The sequence below is a fragment of the Symphodus melops genome (assembly GCF_947650265.1).
Source record: "Symphodus melops genome assembly, chromosome: 10".
NCBI classification, from domain to species: domain Eukaryota; kingdom Metazoa; phylum Chordata; class Actinopteri; order Labriformes; family Labridae; genus Symphodus; species Symphodus melops.
Window position 1 is genome coordinate 7,517,806 of NC_136700.1, and position 23,539 is coordinate 7,541,344.

At 39.2% G+C, this 23,539-nt stretch overlaps 1 protein-coding gene across 4 annotated transcripts in view; it reads left to right on the forward strand.

Annotated features, from left to right (window-relative positions):
- Positions 1-4,334: 4,334 nt before the first annotated feature.
- The window catches only part of pitpnm3 (PITPNM family member 3), a 69,690-nt gene continuing 50,485 nt past the window's right edge, over positions 4,335-23,539 (forward strand). For 3 of the 4 annotated variants that reach the window (XM_079353875.1, XM_079353877.1, XM_079353878.1), the window contains exons 1-2: positions 4,335-4,859; positions 21,410-21,505. In XM_079353875.1, the coding sequence (XP_079210001.1) occupies positions 4,835-4,859; positions 21,410-21,505 (121 nt within the window). In that variant the 5' untranslated portion in view covers positions 4,335-4,834. The remainder of the gene's footprint in view (positions 4,860-21,409; positions 21,506-23,539) is intronic. The other variant, XM_079353876.1, reaches the window with a different exon arrangement.

A 23,539-nucleotide genomic window follows, 5' to 3' on the forward strand; every position in this document is an offset into this window, starting at 1 on the left:
CGGCTTGTTATCCATCACTGTTTGACGTATGTAAGGGTGATGGGTGAGAACATGTTGTAGATTGGTTAAGTAAGCCTCTGCAATGAGCTTTTCTCCCCATACATATGCCTACTTGTTTATATAGTGTTTCTACTGACTGAATCCTGCATCATAATAATGTAAAATATCAAGTCTAAATGCAAAATTAACATGACAGACTTGGCAGGCCAAAAAAAGTGCCAAGTCCCTGAAGAGCAACATGAAAGCTGTGAGGACAGAGCCGAGAGGACACATCCAGATGTTGCATTGGCCTGTGGGGACCAGCCTTTGACAGTAGACATACAGTGACTGAATAAATTAGCTCACATTGAATCGGCTCCCCCGATTTTTCTCACAGGCTGGGTTTCTGCGTGGGTGTCAGCACACATCCAACATTTCACAGGCGCAAGCTCCGAGCAAATTTCTCCCTCTCCATGAAGGACAGATAGAAATCAGTTAGCACAATGAAAGTGGGGGTAGTGTTGTCATCTTTACATACGTGCACACAGAAAAGAACTGAGGCTGCTCTGACACGAGTGAAGATAGACATGAAGCTGCTTATTCCAGGGGTTTCTTTCTTATCATTGTAAATTGTTATGGTTCCAACATTTCAAGAGTGTCTGCCAAACGTGTCATTTGAAAGACAAAGCCTGCTATATTTTCTTTTCTGCCTTCTCAGCAGGCACCCCTTAAGAGGTTGACTGTGAAACTATGTTGTCAGCAAACCACAGAGCAGGGAAATCAGCCCTCTGTTTTCATATTTCTATGCAAATCCAACCGCAGTAATGCCAAACTATCAATATTTCTGCTTACTGTGTCTTTATTTCTGCTAATCATGAACATTCACAACCAGATGTTTCTGTACACAGGTCAGGTCCAGAACAGTTTTTCACACTATAATAAATTCTTCTGGTCAAGGAGGGTCGACCTTGCAAGCAGCCAGCCCTGACTCATTATCAGAGCAAATTTCAGAACTGGAGAGGACGTTGACTGCAATATATTCATGCTGCATTGGAGGGGCCACATAAAGTTCAGGAAAATAAAGGCTGCTTTTAAGGATGCATTTGAGTAGCTTGTGAAACATTTTCAGCTGATGCAAAGTACTTAAACCTGATGGATGGTGAAATGTTTTGACTGCTTTCTCGTGTTGCTCTTTATTATGGGAGGTTCTGGAGGATTTCTGCTGAGACACCTGTCATGCAAGTGCTAGCATTTTACACATCAGGTCCATTCTCGTCCAATCATTCTAAGGCTTTATAAAACACATTTCTTAATAATCTGACCATAGCTGTGCATTGTTGGGATGATTTATCGTCTCAGAGTGTTCTGCAAATTGTAATGTCATTGTGTTGGGGGTAAAAAAGATGCATTATGATTGATTATGAGACTGAAAGATCAAACCTATCTAACTCAAAGCAAATTTGATTCTGAAGCAAGGGGTAATGCCACAGAGTAATGTGGAAGATTCAATGTTTTCAACTTAAAAAAAAAAAAAAAAGAGAGAGAGAGAGAAGAAGCAAATCAAGCACTTCAAATTACTCTCTTTAAAACAAAAAGCATCCCTCACCAGTGCAGTACTCATTAAAACGTTCACCTGATGTAACTTTAGGCTATTTTTTTCAATGGTAAGTAACTTTATTTAATTTGTTTGTGTGCTTTATTTGAATTTACTCAATTTAAACAGTTTACTCTTTTGGAACTGATTTGAGTTATATTAACTCAACTTTTAACAAAGTTAGGTTTAATAAAAACTAATAATTTGTGCAATCTGTTGCCTCAATTTTATTGAGTACGGTAGTTAATGTGCATCTCTTTTTACAGTAGCAGAGTGCAACTATCTACCTGTCCTTGACTATCGTGATATAGTGTACATAATAAATGTCTCTGCTCAGAGTCCTTTAAAGCCGGACAGTACTGTATTTATCGTGATGCTCTAACGTTTTTCACAATCTGTGGATTCCTTATTCATAATTGCACTTTATTTTAATTTAACTGGACTGATTTTAGTGCACCAGCTTGGACACTGGTATGTCTTCATTTACAAAGATATTCTTGGGGTTGTTTCCCGATTACCTTTCCTCTCTTTTAGTTCTGAAGGATGGAATCCACAACATTCCTTATTGACACTTAATTCCTCACTATTTGCTAACATTGACTCATCAAAGTTGCTGATTTTGCATTTCCACCAACAGAGGCGCTGAATTGTTTTCTCAGAAACGACAACAAATCTGCACCTCAGGTATGAAATCACTGTTTGCTGACTGCCACATATTGCAATATGATAACTGATTCTTTTTTGGCTCCCAGGATACCTTACATGGCTGAAAGGGATTGTTCCTTTGTCTTCCAAGAGTGTTATGTCATTCTAGCAGTGTGCTGTCTAAAGCCACCATTATATGCTGCCCTTTAATCAACCAAATTAGTATGATTTGTATTTATTTAACTTGTATCTTTTCATTGCCTTTTTATGTTTGTGTCTTTTCTGATGTGAATGACTTTTACAATTTGAGGTACAGTATGTCCTTAATGGCACTGAGAGAATTCTACTTACAAAGGACATTCATTAAATTCAATTAGCCTTTTATTCTGCTTGGGTCCAGTCAGTGCAGCCATTTGCTGTAATCAGGTCAATCTGTCTCGTTGGCTCCCTGGCCTTAAGGCCTTTTCACTATTAGTTTTTCTTAGCTGGATAAGTAGCTCCAAAAGTGTTTTATCTTTTGATTTCAAGATATATATCCCTGCTTGATTTTGGTCATGTGGTATGCAAAAATCATGGATTCCAAAGTGATGGTTCAGCCACAGGCATTTTTCTCTGCCAAAAATATCCATTAGTGTGGACATGGCTGCAAAATGACGCCTCGGCCAATAAGACAATCCTCCTGGGTCGCTGTGACCTTGTGTGTGGGCAAAATGTCCACTTCACCTCCTGTGGTGTGTGTTGTGCACCAGAAGTGCTCAAGGGGCAACCCATTTTGCAGCTATTTAGGTCAAGTATTGCTGTAGAGAGGGTCAAGTTAAGCTTAAAAAAGGAGCTGGAGAACACGTTGGGTAAAGCATCTGGAAGATTAGAGCAGATCGCATGACTGGATTTAGAGCTGAGGGACCATGATCATATGGCTTGTTTTTGTCTGATGTCCCTGGAAAGAAAGGGAGAAAGTGGAAAACATCTTCATTGGTCAGTGATCTTTATTTTAAACAGGGTTTATTTTGAGATGCAGCTTGACAAAGCCCAGAAGATGTTCTTGTTCTGCTCTGATGACTGCCCCTTCGTGGCCAAGGTGGGACCTGCTGCTCCAGTGATGGATGCTTGACAGGCATGGGAGCTTTCCACCCAAGTGATTTATTGTCTGCGCTTTATCTTTCTAACTCATCTTCTCTATTTCATCTTTAATATTGTATTCATGTAACAACCATGTTTTGCATTGAGACAATGCACACTGTTGGACATGATTTGTCTGCTTCAAATGTAAAATTGTGTTTAATTGAGATCATATTCTTGTGCAGACTTAATATAAAATCACAGTGACGTTTGTCCTTTTTCATACAAAATATTTGAGATATTTCTTCACTGTTTGTAGACTTCTAGATTCTGTCTTGGTAGATCCAATAGAATTAAAGAATTTAGGCAAATTAGAAGTCAATGACAACGCCTGAAAGATGGAATATTTCTTTCCTTTATTTTATTAAAGTACAGCATCACAATCTTATCATTATTGTCATGTTTTGGCTTCAGATAATCCCTCTCTGCATTAACACTTGTTGCAGCTTCCCAGATCTGATCATGTTTGCAGGTCTTGTGCCAAAAAAACTGTTACTTTATTGCAACACATACTGCATGAATACAATGATACTAGAAATAAAAAATAAGTTGCTTGATGAAAAGTTTTTAAGTCAGCAGCTGATTTCCTACTGTGGTGTTAGAAGACACAGGGGATAAAAGTTTGCTATCAAGCAAACAAGAAGATGTGGATGGTTGAATACATATTTTTAGGAGACTCTGCTGACTGTAACAAGGCTATTTCCTTCCTCCCCTCATCCTCCATCTTCTCCAGACAACAGCCACACCCTGTAGAGATAAAAGACGCACGCTTTACTTAGATCTTACATTATAATATTCTGTGAAATTCCAGTCATTTTGAGAAAACTATGTAGATCCAATTAAATCAAACGTATGAACCTACACAAAGCTAATTAGGAGACATGATTACATCTGCCGTTTGACTTTCAAAATAATATTTTCTTAGATATCCCAAGTGACTAAACTGCATGCCTTTAATTTTATTCTGAATACTGCTATTAAAGCATAATGCAGTCAGAAACAGGTGAAAAGAAAGAGCATGGACACCCTCCAGCAGCCGCGGACGTGTGCGCACCACTGGAGGCAGTCGAGCTGCAGACCGGGGCTCGTTTGGAGGAACTCTGGCTGATGTTAGCGATGGAGAGGAGGACTGGAGCTAACTGGGCATAACATGTGAGCATGACATGTGAGCCAAGTCTGCACAGATACAACACATAGTCAAAGTATGTCTGCGGCAGGGGCGGGTCGACGCAGTGAGGGACCTGACTCAGGTTAATGAGAGCAAAGCCGCAGATTCTCTTGTTTTTGATTTCTTTAATCTCCATGGTGAGACGAGACCAACACGGCGGCTGAAGCTTCCCCGTGCCTCCTTCACCCTGCCTCGGCGTGGCAGGCGTCAAGGTGCTGCAGAAGGGATACCCCTTGTTTCAATAACTACTGGAAGCCAAACGTTTCTGCGCAGGACAACGCCAGGGTTTTTATTGAAAGACACACCAGAGTCACACGGGAGAGGACACTATGTCAAAGGACATGAGAAGAAAAGGTAAGACTCGCGGTAACAGGTAGGAAGCGGCGTCTCGTGCAGCTGGATGTTGGCGCGCGCAGAGCCGCGTGCTGCATGGGTTGAGGCAATCTGGAGGAATGCGAGACGGTATAAACTAACCTGCATGTCAACAACAACAAAAACAAACCAAAAAAACCCACTTCTTGGTGTCGTGATGCAGTCTCTCTTTCAGCGTGTCCTTCTGTCTTCCTGTCCTGTTTGTCTTTGCGTGTCCGTGCAGGTGTTACCGTGATTTTTTTTTGACCCGTCAGATTGTTAACCGCTTTGGGGTCGAAGATGACTGATTCATGACTTGATATTGAGCTGTTAGTGACCTAAAGAGAAACCTGCAGACCCATGGTCCTCGGTTTCAGCGATCACATCAGCACTGTATGCCTGAACTACACCACATCAGGGTGATTCTATTTTTGGTAACAGCTATTACAATGCAGGACTATACAGCCTCAAACTTTTGCAATCACACTGAAAATACCTGCAGAGCAATAACATATAAGACGTTTTATTGTATACCAGGCAACATAAAGCCAGTTCAAGGTTAAACCAGAGAAGAGAAAGGAATATATTAGGGGAGTTCAATGCAATGCTAATTATAGCAGTCAGTTTTTTCTTTATTGATGCAGCTGTTTTGACTGTTGAATTGGAAATGCTTTATGTGGAAGAATGATGACGGCAAAACGTCAGCACGACCTCAGAAGTCGATTTTTCTGTTGCATAAGGGTTATTGTTGCTCATCGAAGAGATTTCTTTACTGTTTCAACATGCCACCTGTTTGCATTGTGGTAGACAATACATGATTGTTGGTGTTGTTTTTGTTGCGTCATCATTCTCAGTCCGTGAACACTGCTTAATCCTGTCTAAATTTCCATTTCTCTGATGTCCAATAGAGGGGAAGTTTTAGGAAAATGTAATTCCTAATTGGTGTAAAAACCCAACAATCATGTGAGCAGAAGCAGTGCTGGTATGATTCTTTCTTTTTAAGCCAGAGGCAATGGGTTTTATTTCTTGTTGTTGGTATGCATCTGCCATGCTGAAAAGCCTTTGAGCAAGTCACTTAGTCTCTTTGCACTCCCGGCTTTCTGATCTGTATGCCTTTGTGATCTGACCTTTTCCAGGAGGCAGAAGTTGAGGGGAAATGTATTCCTGTATGATCAATAAAATATCAGATTAATATTAGGCCACTCACCTTGTGACAAGTGTCAGAACGGGGAGGAGATTTAAACCAATAAGATTTCAGCTTTTAACGAAGTCCTTCACCAGATCTCAAATGAGATCCTTACTTCAGCTGCAAAGTTGAAGGTCTTTTAAATATGAATGAAAAATTCTCCCTTGGAGAACAAGCTTGTTCAAATTAAGCACCATGTTAGGATCAGGAGTTGCATAACCAATTCAAAACCTTATGAAATCTATTGGATCTTCCAGTTTCTTCTACAGGCATTGTTTGTGTTTTCTGTGAGTGATTTTTTATGGAAGTTTCCAGAAATGTTCAGGTTAAGCTGCATGTGTAATCGCCAACATCCAAATGTGTGAACTCAGAAGGTAAAAGACAGGAAAATTCAGTGTGGGGAAGTGGACAGGACTGAGGACTTTTATGTCACACAACACGTGAGCAACCATTCCAGCATCATGCATTTAATGACACTGCTTCATACTCTATACTGCTCGCCATTATGTTCGTCTACGGTCGTTTAGTTGATTCTGTGGATGCCTAAAATATCACATAGAAATGATATGAAGGCAAAAAACTAACATACTTGGAATTTTAATCTCTGACTTTGCGTCATCCAACACTTTGAATAAATGAACTTGTAGATATCATGAATGAGGCGTCCTTTATGGCATCATATCCTGCCTCCTAACCTCAACTGTTCAACATTGAAAAATTCATGCTGAGAGAAAAATGTGAGCAACCAATTATGAAAATTGGAAATCTTTGGGAAAAAAGGTCTATGAAGTCATATATAGCTGTAGAACAAGCTGTTAAAAACTCAGTTTAATTGCCTTAAGTGATGTCACTCGAGTCGGCAATAATTGGGGTTGAATACTACAATGGAAAAAGGGTAGAAGCTACATAGCTGTCAAAAGCATTAATCTTGAACAAAACTGGTTACATTGCATAGTGGGTTATGTAGGCTTCTGGTTTTGAACAGGAAAAAAAGAATAAAGACAACTAAGATCTTAATGTGATTTGTGAAAGATGCAAATCAACAGTATAGGAGAGCAATGTTAAACTGGTGGAGTACTCTTTTCAAAATCATTAGCAATGTCAGAAAAATCTAATACATATAATAGAGGAATAATATAATTTCTGGAGAGCACATTCTGTGACAATGTAAAGTTTGTTTGCTTCAGTTTTTATGTTTCAGATGAACCAGAGTGTGTCCTACACTGGAAATCAAGGAAACAGCTTTTTTTGTTTTGTTTTCAATAAATCATAGAAGACAAATTAGATTCTCTGAATGCAGTTTAATCTCAACAGCTGCTTCTAGATGACTTCTTCATTTAATCATAATTATATTGCACTGAGCCTTGCCATAACATCCACTCACTGATGGAAACACCACTGTGAGGCCGGCCCATACGTTATTCCAGAGGAGCTCCATAAAATCATGTTAACCCTGCGATGCTCCAGCAGGCCACATCAGACTGATGGCAGCTGCATTACTGAACATGTGAGTTTAATACAGCCATAATAAGTCAAGCATGTAGTCGATGTGTTTTCATTGAATATTACTTGACCTCAGTTCCCAGGATAACTTGAGAAGTAAGAGAGATTCTCATGGAAACATTGTTCTTCAGAGTCCAGTGAACAGTGACAGGGTACACTTTCTGATTGTCTGACATCTACTTATGTATGCAGATTTTATCTTTGTCATTTTCAATTATGAGAAGGTCTGCAGGGACTTCTATACTGTACTTCTTAATACTAATTAAAACTTTATCTGTAGCAAAAAATCTTGGTTATATCAGGACTTCTAACTGTGAAATAAAAACAAGAATGATGAAGCCGTGCAGTGTATTTATTTTTTACTGCTGAAGTGTAATTACCAGATTTTATGGGCTGTCCCAGCTTTATTGTTTGCAGTGTATTTTTGTCGCTCCTGCAGAACCATGGCCTCATGCCCAGATTCATCGACTGTCAGTTAAAACAGTAACAATCTCAATATTGAAAGATCCTTTAAGCAGGGTAATAATAATAATAATGATAATGATAATGGAATAATGAGGGCTGAATTGAAGCAGGTGTGACTAAAAGCGAAACAAATGATGGATCTCTCTTCTATTCTTTTTTTTTTTTTTTTTTTTTTTTCTTTTACAAATTGCTACTATTTTTAAATTCCCTTTACCGCAGATGATGAACCCACAACTGATGTTGGTGAGCCCCTGACATTCCCTCTATAGCACCTTCATAAAGTTTGATATTTGCACACAAGGTTTGGTGGCGACATTTGGGGATCCCTCAAATTTTTTATCATGCACCTATAGTCGTGTCAACATTATAATTTGCTCCGTATATCATTCGTGATTATGCAGACTTGGTGGAAAATACTATTTTCATATAAAAATAGACTCCATAAGATACAAACTGCCTGATTTCATCTAATAGGGCTGCTTGAGTAGCTGTCAAATATTGGTCATGCTGAATAATCATTGAGGATATTAGCCATTTCACAAAACACATTTTGATTAAATGTAACTTTCTATGCAGAAAAACAGTTGCTCTCCCAGCTGTGGTCTGCACCCTATTCAAAAACTGTCACACCTGGGATCATCTCCGTCTTTTTACAGCTACTGAAGAGCTTCATGACAACAGATGGTGCCCCTGTGAAACAGCTTGCATGGGAATTCAAACCATAGAATATAGACTAAAAAGTCTATCACTCTTATGTTGAGGTTACTTTCCCTCATGAACATAACTTGTTTATTGAATCCAGACTTCTTTTAACATCTTTTTGCTTGATGACCAAGGTTCCTCTGTGCGAGGCACAACAAATCTGAGCATTTTACATTCATCATTTTTGATGAAATCAGATCAGTCTGATGTGTTGTTTTTTTTCATTTGTTGTCCAAGAGAGGGCCTACCTGCTGTTTTGGTGAGATCCAGCATCAGGCTAAAAATAGAACTGAAGGGCACTGATCATCAGTCTCTCATGGTTTCTCTCTGCTTCCTTCTTTTTATGTGTAAAGATGAATGACATGGGGGAAAATTGCCATATTTTTGTGTTTGGATGCTGTCAGTGATTTCCTATAACCAGAGCTCATCCCTCAGTTTAAGAGAGGAGATTATTTTATTCTGCTGCAGTGTAGTGTCGTCGTACCAGACAGCCTGCTCAACAAGCAGCACCACAGTGTTCTCTGAGGTCTACAGAGGCGTGTGTTAATGAATTCAGCCTGTGACCTCTGTTATGCTATTTGATCATACAAAACAATGTTAATTCAAATTTAATAGCTGTTTGTCATGGGGAAGCACACTAGGCCTGAGTCGATGGGAGCAGCTCCTCAAAAATCACACAGCAGCCGGCCCGTTGCTATTTGAGGCTCACCTGGAGCCGGGCACCAAGCTACTTGTTGTTTATCACAGCCAAGCCATGCCTTAAAGTCATGTTGCTGTCAGGCAGAATGTTTTTATGTTTGTTTTTTTTTTGCTCCTTTCTCACCAGATTTCTCACTATTAAAATGCTCTTCATAGCTTCTGAAGGCCAATTAATCAGCAACACTTTAAGCAAGCGTACATATTTAGTGATACATATTCTTGAGCGACCTTCTACAAGGGATTTAGTGATTTAAAAAGTTTGATTGCATTTTTGGGTGCAATCATACTTTTGACAAGAGGCACTTGTAAGACTGTGCAAATCAGTATTAGTTGCATCCTGCCATTTAGCTGTTTTTGTTTTCAAAACCACATGGGACGTTGGTTTAGGAAAAAGCTCTGATAACCAACTGCAAATTAGCCATCATACAACTAAAACTCAGCAGCTCTAGAGAGATTGCTGTCTCTCTCTCTATATGTATGTAAGTATGTATGTATGTATATATGTATGTATGTATGATATATATATATCAGCAGCTTCTAACATTGTTGGAATGCATCTTAGTGTGTCCAGCCCTGTGACTCTAACTTTGCTCACCATCTTATTCTTTCTTAGACTCACACATGAACAATACATGCGCTGCACGTAGGTTCGTAAACACTGGCGAGACGACCACTCTGTAATACTGCATATGTTATAACCTTTATTTAACCAGGAAGAGAAACTCATTGAGATTAAAAAATCTCTTTTCAAGAGTGTCCTGGATATAATGTGGCCACAGAGTTGAGCAGTAACGGAACCAGGCGCATTGATATGCCGCCGCTCGTAACTGATTGTATGCCTTGAGCATTTCCAGCATACATTATCTGTGACGACAGCCGTATCCTGTGTTTACAGTCATATGACACGCTCAGCATGCACATCAACAAGTTCACTTTGTTCTCTGGTGAAGGGCTTCAATGATGAGACACAAGACAGACTTTTCTTGTAGGTTAATTGTGGAAGACTAAAAGCATTCAGGACATGTGCTTGACATTGCATGTCCTGAACATGCGTACCTTGTCATTGCTGTAATCAGATGGAATTTCGTGCTGCAGTGGATCATGTTTTTTTTGTTTTTTGGTAGTTGTGTGCCTCTGACTTTTTTTATTCATTGTTAAAAATAAACTGTGAAACTTCTTGAACACATTGTAGTGAGTGGACTGTCAGTTTTGTCCAAAACATGTTATTGTTTTATGTTACTGCAGGGCCATGCAGGGACTTTATCGTAGGTACTGGGAGAAAAATTAATAAACTCACTGAAAAATCACCCATGAATTCTTTCTGGCCACCGTATTTCCTCATTGTCCTCATAAAACATAGTCGTCATAAATTCTCAATATTACACTTAGCTTATTTGGGGGGCGGCAGTAGTTCAGTCCATGAGGAATTAGCTTGGGAACCGGAGGGTCGCCGATTCGAGTCTCAGTGCGCATCAAATATCTGGTAATTGGTCTGGTAGCTAGAGAAATGCCAAACCATTTCCTTAGCAATGCCAAGGTGCCCTTGAGCAAGGCACCAACCCTCCCTCCAATCATCTCAGGACTCCTTTACTCTGACATCTCTCCATTAGTGCATGGCGATAGGATCCTGGTTGTGAATATGTACTGTATATATCAGCCTATGTTTGTGTAGCATGATTTACAACCTGATTTCCCTTTCGGGGATCGAGAAAGTAAATCTTTCTCTTTTGAGAATAAATCACATTTTGGAAGTGGTCTGAGCCAGTATGCAAAGTTCTACTTCTTTGCTTACTCACCCAGTGCATATCCAATTGATAATCCTAAGAGCACTGACTTAATAATATAACCTCTTCACATGCACTCACCCTCCTCAGGCTGGACACACAGTGCTACTTGTGCTCATTCTTGCATAGTGAGGTGAGGCAGTGGGCTTGGTAGTGATGATTATCATCCAGCTGTAGCCTTGTAGTCCATTAAGAGTCAATGCAGCGCTAATGTGCATATAGCTGCATTGCAGATACACAGCATCCAGGAGGATAATGTCTGGATGGAGAATGTGTGACGGGGTCAATCATTTTTGAGGATAAATCAATCTGTTTGTGTGTCTCTGGCTGTGTAGATTGATTTCAACTGTGTGTCGAAATGAGCTTTAATTAAATAAGAGGACAGGATATGAATAGCTATTTCCAGCTTGCAGAAGCCCAGACATTGTTAACTTTTATGGACCCTTGGATGCTCGCTGTGGCAGGACAGAAAGAGACCCAGCAAACACAGAATGCAAACCTTTTTCCTTATTTGTGTAGATTTTGCTGTCTGTGATTTCTGTACTGGGTATGATGCCTGTTAAAAGGAAGGTGATAGCTACTCCTATTTCCTCGTCTTCCTCCATGCACAGAGAAAAAACATGATTGGATTTCCTCTTGACGTGGTGATGCCACTCTCTGATGTTGTGACTTTTTCATTATTCCCTCAGAAGAGGTTTGCATCATCACTGAGCCCTCGTTTTCCTCTCCAATGTGACGACTGCAGTTGCCATCTTTTTCAGCCCCTTAGCTGTTTTTTGGCGCTGCTGGTTGCTATGAGGTTTTTGGATGACAAATGCTGCTAATTACAAAACAAGTAGATTAGTACGCTGGCAGTTTACAGACTATCTGGTTTAGAGAGAGGTGAGGGCAATGGGAGATAAAACTCCAGCTAGAAGAAATTCCTTGTGGGCAGAAGCAGCAGATCAAAAGCAGATCGGCTGTCTGATGAGGAGGGATTCCTCCTGTGGGGCTGTCTTCAAGCCAGGGGGCTCGCTCATTATTCGCAAAACCAAAAACAACTTCACAAGCACCTTTTTCAAGCTCCTGGTCGAAATTGCGTAGCCTGAAAATAATGTCTTCGTGCCTTACTTAATGCATTGGATTTACGCTCAAGCTGTTGTGTTCGGATTTTTTAGGGAAAGAAAAGAAAAGACACTGATAACAATGTATATATTTTTTCATTGATATTAGGCATCTAATATACAGTCTAATACATGTCAAACAACACATTTAGCAAATAAACAGCACAGTAATCTAAACATCTAATGTTCATAGAAGACAATATCCGGGTACGCTCAAGTGCATGTGTAGTGGGGAGCTTGGGAGGGTTTTAGGCAAGTGAATGGCTATGATGTAATCTGGTTTTATTAGCTCTTAATCCTTTTTTGTTTCAGACTAATTATGTATTCTGTTTCATTTGCATGTCACCTGCCCAGTGACTGCTGATGGAATCTAGCTGATCAGCTGAATCTCGTTAATGTATACTTTGTATATGGTCCCTGACAAACTGAACTAAACTAATAAAGCCTTCACTAAATAGACGGATGCGTCAACAGACAAAAACTTCAGACACTCTTGTGTGAAATGCCTTAAGATGCAGTTATATTTGTCAAGTCTTTGCGTATGTCAGTCTTTTTCTCCAGAGATGACTGTGCTTCAGTAAACAATGCAGGCACTTGTAGTTGACGTTTATTTCCCCTCATGGTGATTTATTATCCATTAAGTTTCAGGAGTTACACCTTTTCACTACATTTATGCCACTTAGCAATATGAGTGTAATTTAGGAGGAAATGCATGTGCATATATGCTGTGAGATTTGTGCAAATGGTGCCCCTCTGTGAAAGTCTGGAGCGAGATGATTTCAGCTGCAATTAAAGCCAAACGCATGTTGAGACCCTGTGTAAGATAACCTGCAGCTGAAACCAGATACAATACTTTCAAAGCTTTAACTGTGTGATTGTTATAATACCACTGGACCTTTGTGAGATAATTTGTCTTTTAAAAACTATCTTTTGGATAACCTTACAGTTCTTTTCACAATAAAAAGTCTTTTTTTATACACTTTAAACTTGTTTACCTGCATCATCTATTATATTTCATATCATTCAACGATCTGTTCAAGTGGGGGTTGATACATTTTCCAGCTCAGTCTCTGTATACCCTGAGGTACTTGTGCTGTCCAAGGTTAGATGTTATCTTCTTGGTTTTGCAGAGTATTCCAGACATGAGCTATGAAATATTGACGACCGAAAGATATATAATTTCAATTACTGATCTTTCAAGGGCTGCACTCGAGCTATTTCTACTTCACTCGATCCTGAATTCAGAGCTACTTCAACAGCTGCTTTCAAATTTATCTAAAAAGGAATTTGAAATATTTGAAATATTTGAAAATTCAATATAGGAATTTTGACCTGCAGGTCAAAATTCCTATATTGAATTTTCGTCAATGGAGAAACAAAAATATGGATTAAAAATATTCCAAATTGTTGTAGTAGAACTATCAGGAATTATCTCTCACTGTGGAATCAGATAATCCCCATGAAAATGTAAAATTCTTCTTCTTTTTTTCTTTTTTTTCAGATTCCAGAAATGTTAACCCTAAAAGCAACTGAGCTTCTTTAGCCTTCTTTTCTTTTTCTCTATTTGACTTAGCTAAATGACCTGCGAGTCATTCACACTACCAGCAAAAACTGCTATGTCGTGTGAGACTCAATTGGATGTTGAAGCATAATAGGTTTCCTTTGTGCAAAAAGCTTAGGTGAGTCTGTCCTGGTAGAGTCACTTCCCTTCTCTCTAAGCTGCTTTGGGCTTAATGCACCAACAGGGAAGTAACACAGTGTCTTCTGGCTTGGAGGCTAGAATAAAAACAGATTAAAACATCTCTTGGCTTGTTATGTTTTTCGTTTTTTCTGTAGGTCTCTGAAACCACACGTCAGTTGTTAGTGTTATGAGGTTGTAAATGTGCTTATGTCTTGTTGAACGGTTTTACTTTCTTTCCAATGCCAAATGAAGTAACATTTAAGTGTTTTCTTTGCCAAATCATGAACCCAGTATCAGTTCTGTAAACCAGTCTTGTTGAGAAAAATATGACCAAAATGACCTTATTATATCATCAGAGATTAATGAATAATGCTGCAAGTATGCGGACCAAAATATGGAAATTGGTCTGGTAGCTCGGAAGGTGCCAGACCACCTCTCGAGCACTGCAGAGGTGCCCTTGAGCAAGGCACCAAACCCCCACAAGCTCAGGGGGCACGTCCAGTGGGGTCAGCTGCCGCACTCTGACAGCTCTCCATTAATGCATGTCCCAAGGTCCTGCTTGGGCATGTGTGTTATCCAGGCCTGTGTGTGTGAGAAGCATATCACTAAAATAACAGAGCAAACCACAAATTCCCCCTCGGGGATTAATAAATGTATGATAAATTATATATATATATATATATATATATATATATCCTTTTAAATTCCGACTCCAGACCGGACTGGTCTTTATTTGTTTTGACCAGAGTAGGTAGGTGCAGCTGTATGCCCATCGGTTTGCCAGGCAAACGTCAAACCAACAGGTGTTGCAGCGATAAAAGCGAGCATGCAAACTGGTTTAGGTATTTGCATTTCATCTAACAAGCTCCATGACGTAGAAACGTGGTAAAACTAGGAGAAATATTGGAAATGCTTTTGAACAATGGAAAAACATTACACATTTTTTTTAGACCGCTAAACACTGAAGCTTTACTATCTGTGACACGGCAACCCACATGCACATCGATTCTGGGGAGTAGGGGGCGCCAGGAGACGGGTCTCTATGTTTTGTGTTTAGACTGCAGTACCTATTTTAAACGGGAGGTGTCAGAGTTACATATTGCTCCGATAAGCATATAACATTTAATTATATCTTGCATAACGCAGATTGTCACACTGAACTAAACAGCAGCTTCACAACACAAACAAATACATACACTTCCTGGCTAAAATTACATTGTCATGTACTTCAGCCAAGCCTAACTGGTGCTTAATGTAATGTTACTGAATATCAGTTTGTAAATATTTAACATTAAGTAATGTGTCACTGCCTTTCACTGACTCTAAATGAAGGAGTTAGCAAACAGTTTTGTGACATTGAGGAAACGGAAGGCAAATTTTGTATTTTAATGTTAGCGTTTGATGACAAATGTTAATGAAAATATTCATTACTTTATCCTGCTAAATGCTCCATCATATTCACTTGTTGCTCACTGTGTTTGTCTGCATATTGAGGCATGCAGATTTATTGGAGCAGAAATAAAAACAGCTACCTGTTGATGAAAATAAAGGAAGCTATGAGAACTGGCCAATTTTTCTGTGTGCCTATAATAGATTTTTTTTAATTATTATTAAAAAGCAAGTATTGGATCCACAAAAATTCAGAGTAGGCTGTCCATAACTGCTATTATAAGCTATCACAAATTTATCTTGGGGTGCACTTGGACAATGTCAAATGTCAGCGCTACCTTACCAAATATGTTTACCGTTGCAGCCATTTGTGTGAGATAGTGCTATTGTGATCATAAGCCAATCACAGAAAGAGAAGGGGGTTTTACTTGTGATTGCAAGAAAGCTGCTCAAGCAATGAATGCTGTCAGCCGGCTGTTTCAAGCAGCTGCAGACTCCTGTGTAACCTGGCTGGAAGTGGATAATGGAAAGAGAGATGAAAGAGGGCGGACATGAATCACAAGCAACCCTGTGTGGTTGTTCTCTGAAGTAAAGCCTTTTAGATACTGAGACACAGATTTTCTTTGAGCAGAGCCCACTGAAGTTAACGGCATTATGCACTTTTTAAAGACAAGCTGTTGGGGATTTTTTTTTCATAAATGTTACGGTAAAGAGGCAGTTTGATCAGATTGAACTGATGAATCCCCTAACTCATTTATTGAAGGAGATTTTTTCACAGCACAAAATCAATGACAATGACATTATACTACGTTGAACAACATATATAATTTAATAAGACAACAAAGAGAAAACTGACCCGGTTTTTACAATTGTACCAAACTTATGATTACCGAGACTCCAAGTGTCTTGTTGTTTTTATACATGACTGGGGGAAAACATGTCTTTAAAGAAGCAGTGCACAAAGCATCTAAAATTTGTACTGAAATCCAACTTCAAAACATTGGAGTGAGCTGTCTCCCACTGACTCCTCCTCCTTCGAGTTCATGCGCACATGGGTGGCCATGTTGCTACCACAGAAGCTTCAGTGTTTAGCCAGCTCTGCATCTGTCTTGAAACCTACCTTAGGTTACCTACAGTACCTCTTTTTGCACTCTCACTTCTCTATTCTTTACTACTTTCTACTTCTGGTCATCAGATATGTCAGCCAAGCAATACAGTACTGTGGGATAAACATACAGCCAATTTGACAGAAATGAGAAAATAATTTTTCAATAACAAGTAAATAGAATAGGACTTTCTTATCATTAACAATAGTGTCATTTGACTTGGCACCTGTTGGGTTAAAGTAATAAAATGTTTTTTCCAACTTTTCCGCTGCATAGTCTAGATTGAAAGCAGTGAAGGTGAGAAATGTCCAGAATCCACACTGAACTTCATCCAGGTCATTTCAATAACTAACACTAACTAAATCAGCTGTAATCAGTAATTAGCTGGCACGTTTTTGAGGTGAATGTCAGGTTATGTAAGTAGGCTTCTTTGTAGGTACGGTGCTACTCAAAGCAACAGCTTATGCTACAGTGTGGATTGGATGCAGAACTATAGATCAAGCTTTAGCAGTTCAGCCTGTCAAATAGCTGTCTTTGTAAGTGTTGTTAATTGGCTGTTAAGTGAAACCAACCATGAACCTTAGAGTGAAATTGAATTTCATCCCCTTGTAGTTCATTGGAAACCAACTTATCTGAATTATTAAAGGAGAGGTTAATCTTTTGTATTTTTTTTCCCCGAGTTGCAATGCTGCAATGCACAAACAGGAATGGCTGCACACAGATTCACACTCCCACGGCCTGTATGATAACGATCTGTAGTTCTTTCAAGCATATAGTGTACTGAAATTCCCTGCAGGGAGCCAATTCAATCATTTCCATTACCCAGTGGGGAAGGCATCACTTGGTGATGTGTGCTTGAGTGAGACTTCAGAAGCACAAGCAGTCAGCCTGAACCTTGTAAGAAATTCAAAGTGAATTCCAGAAGTAACATAAACAGAAATGAGTATCTTTTCTAGCTGTGTATGCAATAAAGACATCATTACTTTAATGTCCATTGTGAGGTCTCATGAGGTGATTGAATCCAATGCTCTCCAAAAATCACGTTATTGAGAGCTTATTGGCCGATGTTTTTGTTTTTTTTTCTTCCAATAAAGCAGCTTGCTCAGGATGGCTGAATCTGGAGTGGTTTTATTTTTTTCAACGTAGTTCCTCTCTTTTTCTCACGCCGTGCACCCAATCACCACCTTTTTTTAATCTGCGTGTCTTTTCTTTGGCAACCACAGCTTTGAACACGCTGGCACACAGGAATGCCTCAGCACATGCATCTTCAGCAGCGTGGCTTTCTCAAATCTTCACACAGTGGAGTAGAAAGCACAGGTGTGAGTGTGGAAGGTCTACATAATACTAGATGCTGAACACCAGAAATCTGCAACCATGCTAACAACCAGCTGTCTTTTATTTTGTTGTGTTACACACTTGCAGCACAACGTGAATGATGTGCAGTCCCTAGATCAGGTATTCACTGTACCTAATGCTTTTGACAAATCTTTGCAGAGAATATCAAATGTACTTAAAGCTACTGATTGTATTTTGTGTAAGTGGAGACACATTTCCATTCCCCAAGGGAGAAGTCTTCCTGAAAATAGTACTTTGTTGATGTCTTGTACAGTAATTGCTTGTTTCTCCTTTAGCACAGACTTGTGTAATTTGTCTAAATTGCCTTGTGTTTTTATGTTGAGCTTCCCGACACATAGTTCACACACACTTAACTTAAATTGGTAGTCAGGATCGGTATGTGTCTCAGGGATGACTGTTAAAGTGTAGTAGAAATGCTGTGCCTGCGAGCAGCACTGCTGGTCTGTATGTTGACCCACAATCAATGCTCAGATAAACCAATCCTCCCCTGAGCCTCTTCACTTGTCATTACGTAAATGCCAGGATGACAGGGTTAAAGGCTCTGTGATGTGTCACAGATCCTGGAGACCCAGGAGAGCAGTTTTCTGACCAATATTCTTGCTGCTAGTTCAAAGGTTGAATAGAGAGATTGAGTCCAAGTCTGAAGGCATGTTGATTTGTATTCAGGGTGTCATGGTGTTACTTGCCAGAAAAGGCAACACAACACACAGTGGGTTAAGAAGTGCTCAGATTTCGCTTATATTTTAAACAGTCGAGACACTTGGTTACAGGAAATCTCCCATTTGAATTCATGCTCAATGACCAATTTTAGAATATCATATTTGAGGGTCAGTGATCCATTGGTGTGCTAGCAACACAGATGTAACAGCAGCTAAAGGTCGACGTGACTGTTTTCTGCTGCTCAAAATGTAAACGTAAATGTAAAAGTCTAGTAGAGTAAGAAGAGAAGGACCACAAAATCAATGTTTTCATCAAAGTGTAAAGTAACACAAAAGGCAAATGTTCAAGTACAAGTCTCTCCAAAATGTACTGAAGAAAGCACTTCAATAAATGTACTCACATCCAGCACAGTTTACGAAGACTAGATTGCAGCTACTTACAGATCTATGAATTGCTCATCAAGTGGGCTATTGTCTTTACAGATGAGCGACATCCTTCACTCCTCTACGAGAGCAGCTCGTCCAGATTAATGTATATAGAAAACATATAATGAAAATCTTGATAGATTTAATGACCTCCATGTTGGAGCCAACTCTGTGTCCCAACTTGAAAAGATCTGTTTGCCTGCTAGAGGTTGATGCCACACTGGAAAACCCTTAATTGTTCTTACTGGACAAAATGAAGGACAGCCCTCAAAACCTCAAGCCAGTTTTCCAGCTAACCCTCATTTTAATATGACCACAGTCAAGTAGAAATTAAAAATTAATCTTCCAAGTTTAACCCTGGGCCTGCTGGCAAACATGTTCTTCATTACAGCTGCGTCATCAGTGGAGTATACAGTATCTTAAGAGGAGTAGATAATTGAGGCACTTTACCAAAGAGGAGAAAACCTGTGGGTAACTGTGAACACTTAAATATCATTCATGGTAAATTTTTTATAATTTACACTTTATTAATCCCACGAGGGGAAATTCGGTTTACACTCTGTCTAACACACACATAGGCCGAGATACACACTCATGCACAAACAGGGTTCTAGTGACATGCATTAATGGAGAGGTCTCAGAGTGAGGGGGCTGCCCACAGCGAGCGCTCCAGAGCAGTTTTGGGGTTCGGTGCCTTGCTCAGGGGCACCTCGGCAGTGCTCAGGAAATGGACTGGCACCTCTCCAGCTACCAGACCAGTTTCCGGACTTGGTCCGTGCCGGGACTTGAACCGGCGACCCTCCGGTTCCCAACCCAAGTCCCTACAGACTGAGCTACTGCCGCCCTTGCTTTCAGTATTTTAAAGTAATGCTCCAAAAGAATAGCCCTAATCTTTGATGCCTGTTATGTCGCTTTTAATCACAGAATGAAGAAACACAGTGGTGATAGAAGATTTTTCCTTTATTAATCCTGCAAGGTTAAACTAAATTTTAAACTGTTATTGAGACATGCTACACACTCGTAGACGGAAATACATACACATGCAAAAACAGGATCTTACTGTATGGACATGTACCAATGGAGAAATGTCAGCGCTCCTGATTTATGGGGTTCAATGCCTTGGTTCCTTGGCAGTGCTCAGGAAGTGAGTGACCAGATTTTGGTCCATACCAGGATTTACACCTGCACCCTAATGGTTCCCAATCCGGGTTCCTTACAGATTAAGATACTGCCGCCCCAATATAGAGGGTACAGTCCACGGATGTAAGCACTTATTACAAGCATCTTGAACAGAAATTCATTTACTTGTCCTGACGTTAAATCTTAACATTCGAAATATGTTTTTCTTTGATATTAATATCAGGTCAACATCAAAACTAAAATGTTGGAGTTTAACCTCACACAGTATTGACAGATGTGGGATTTTTATTATAGGGGTCGAAGGGTTTTTTTCACCACTTTTAGACATGTTACTAAAGTGAGTGTTGGTCGATGGGAAGGAGGAGGGAGGAGGTGCATTATCGTGGCTTTTAGCACACTTATCATTAATATTAATATTATTCAATTTTATTATTAGTGCTACGACTATTTTTATGTTAACAGCCTATAATTTGGTCATAACCAAATTTCGGCTGGCATTAGTGGCCAGACATTGTTTCAACAACAATTGACAATTAAATTGAATGAATAAAAAGATCCTCCTGATTTCAAAACCCAAGGTCGGTTTGATAGCAACCTCCAAAATATGACAGACTTTGACTTTTGGTTGTCAATGAAAATCAAGGTGTCTTCAACATTAAACATTGGCTATAAATAAACATGTTAATGTTAACAGAGTTTTGATATAACCCATAACAATCTCCAACAGTCTTTCTACCCCGGGCCGAGAGATAAACCCTTGCAACAACACGCTGCTCTTATATTACTGGTAAACACATTTTCAGATTTTAACTGTTGGGTTGTCACTTTATTGAGTTCATTAGTACGGGCCTTGGCAGTATGGGCTTTGTAGTTGTATTTTATTTACTTTCATCCCTCTCTGTCAGAGCCACTTTCTTGATTTTAATACATTTGTTTGCTACACTCTTTTATTTGCAGTGTTTTTTTTCTTTCTTTTTTTAAAATCTGCTTACGATACAGTTATCATTATTTAAGAGAAAAAAGAAAAAAAGAAAGGAAAGTACCCTAAATCCCATTTGATCATCACTGTCTGGCTTCCTTACTGAGACACTTTTGTGCTCTGACACAATCTCAGAGAGAAGACCATTGAGGTTGTTTCACCTGCTGTGTCACTGAAAAGCCCATCGTCCCCCCCACCTGGGAGCATTCAAGCTTTGCTTTTCAATCTGAACTTCTAAAGCTATCAATAGGAAGGAAATGAACGGTCAATAAAAAACTGCTTGATTTATCGTCCTTGTGTTCTGTGGTTATGTCACAAACCTACCTTTCATTTCTCCTACGTCTAAAAGCATATTTTCTGTCTTTTTACGCACAGGTTCATCCAGAAAGCACAGCGCCACACATTGGTGTCTGCAGGATATTGCACAAGAATCAGTTGAAAGCTCTGATGAGGAGTTCTTTGATGCCAGAGGTTAGTATTACATTATATTTGTTCTTTGAGCCTGTCGTTGTGTTCTGTGAGGTAGTGTTGTTTAACACAACTTTCAGATAGTTTCAGAGGTTGCCAGTAGTGCTACAGCTTGTAGTTGTATCATATATCTATATGTATGTATTTAAAGAGAAAATCCCTTTACAAGTTAGATTAAATCAGTTTAAAAGCTTATTGATATATGTTATCAACTAAGGGAAATTCGGGACTACCAAATGAATCATTAGATCCAGAGAAGTTTGTTGTTCATGTTCTTTAGATGATAAAATAGTGTGCATTTATTTTCATTCTTTTAAAGTTTTTTTATGGGGCTTTTTTTCCCTTATTTTAGAGATTGAATAGTTTGTAATGTCAGAAATTAGGGAGAGAGAGAGTGGGGAATGAAAGCCACCTGTCGGATTTTAACCTGAGCCGCTCACTTTGTGGACTATAGCTTCCTCACATGGGCCGCGTGCTGGAAACCAATATGCTACCAGCGCCCCAATAGGGTGCATTTCTGATTGTTCTTATGACTTGGGTGAAATTAAGCTTTAGTAACATATGTTTCAAATGTATTATGTATTAAAACCTCACGTTTGAACCTCAATCAACTATCCAATTTGGTGATAACGGTCCTTTTAAATGTATTCAAGATGTGTGACTGACCACAATTAGACAAGCTTGTTTCACTACTAGCCTCTTCATAGTCCCAGGGGAGGTTCATCAGTGAATAAGTGGAACACTTATCCCACCAATTATCCTCTTCAAACACTTGTCCCCTGAGAGAAAGAAGGTAGAGATACTTATCAATTGAGTTTAATTAAAACAACGTGTTCTTATTTTACAGTCAGTCAACAGCTAGCGGTGTGGTGACAGATATTGTTCAACATTATTTCATGTGTTAAAAAAGATGCTGAAAGTGAACAGTAACACTGTGCAAATGTCTCTTGAATGCGCTCTGCTGTGGTACTGTCGTCATAGCTTCGTGTATGTAAATTTGATTTATGCTTTTCATTCGCTTCTGTCAATCTTTTTTCGTGTAATCTAATTTCCCCGCACTCTTCCCTCCTCAATGTTTCCCTCCATATTATTTTCTTATTCTAGCATAGTCTGTTAACTATATAGGCACCATTTACTGCACATAGTCTTGGAAAGCATCACATATTTCTCTTATCAAAGCTGTCACAGTGCAGAGCAGAGCGGTACATTGCTCAGAATGCGCTGTATGAGACCGGTGTCAAAGCACTTATCTAAGCCAAGGAATCACAAGGGGAAAAGATATCATGTAAGGGAACAGATGTTCCTCACCATCCTCAGTCAATATGGAGCACAAGATACAACACTTTGCTGTGGAATTTCTAAACTCAGATGGAAAAGGCAAATAGGAAGAGTCATCTTATATCGGTTTACTATTGATGGGGAGAAACTGCGAATGCAAACAATAAAAAAGGAAGTATTTGGTGTTTGTCAATAGTGGATGTATTAAGCTCCTTAATTATTGAAGTGCCACAAAAGTGGTTTTCAAAAGTATTTAGAATTTTTGAAGGCAGATCAATTTTGAAAACAGTTCTGAATAAAAAGTTTTAATTTTTTTCTGAAGACAAATCATTACAATTTGTTTTTTATTAGAGGCTGCCTGAACTACATAAACAAGCTGGACTTATAGTGTTTATAAGCTTGAGAAGATCTGGAGCATAGCATAGCTATGGGCTCTAGCATTTTCTCCTAGTTTCGACTGGTTTGGCTAAGGCTAAGCTGCTTCCAGGTTCATATTGAGAATTGACATTCTCCAGACCTCCAGAAACAGACTTAGCTTCTAAAGAGGAGTATTTTATTCTTTCTCGTTTGTACATTCAAAGGTTACAATAGCAGTCACGTTGCTGTGTTAAAAATGTTTTTATTTGATTATTTATTTATTTTTTTTTCATTTTAGGTTGCTTTTTTTTTTTTTTTTACATCCCTCATTGCCTTACATTGTAAACAATTGCATTGCCCTCATAAGGTGGATGAAAACTATGTCCATGAAGAAATTGGCTT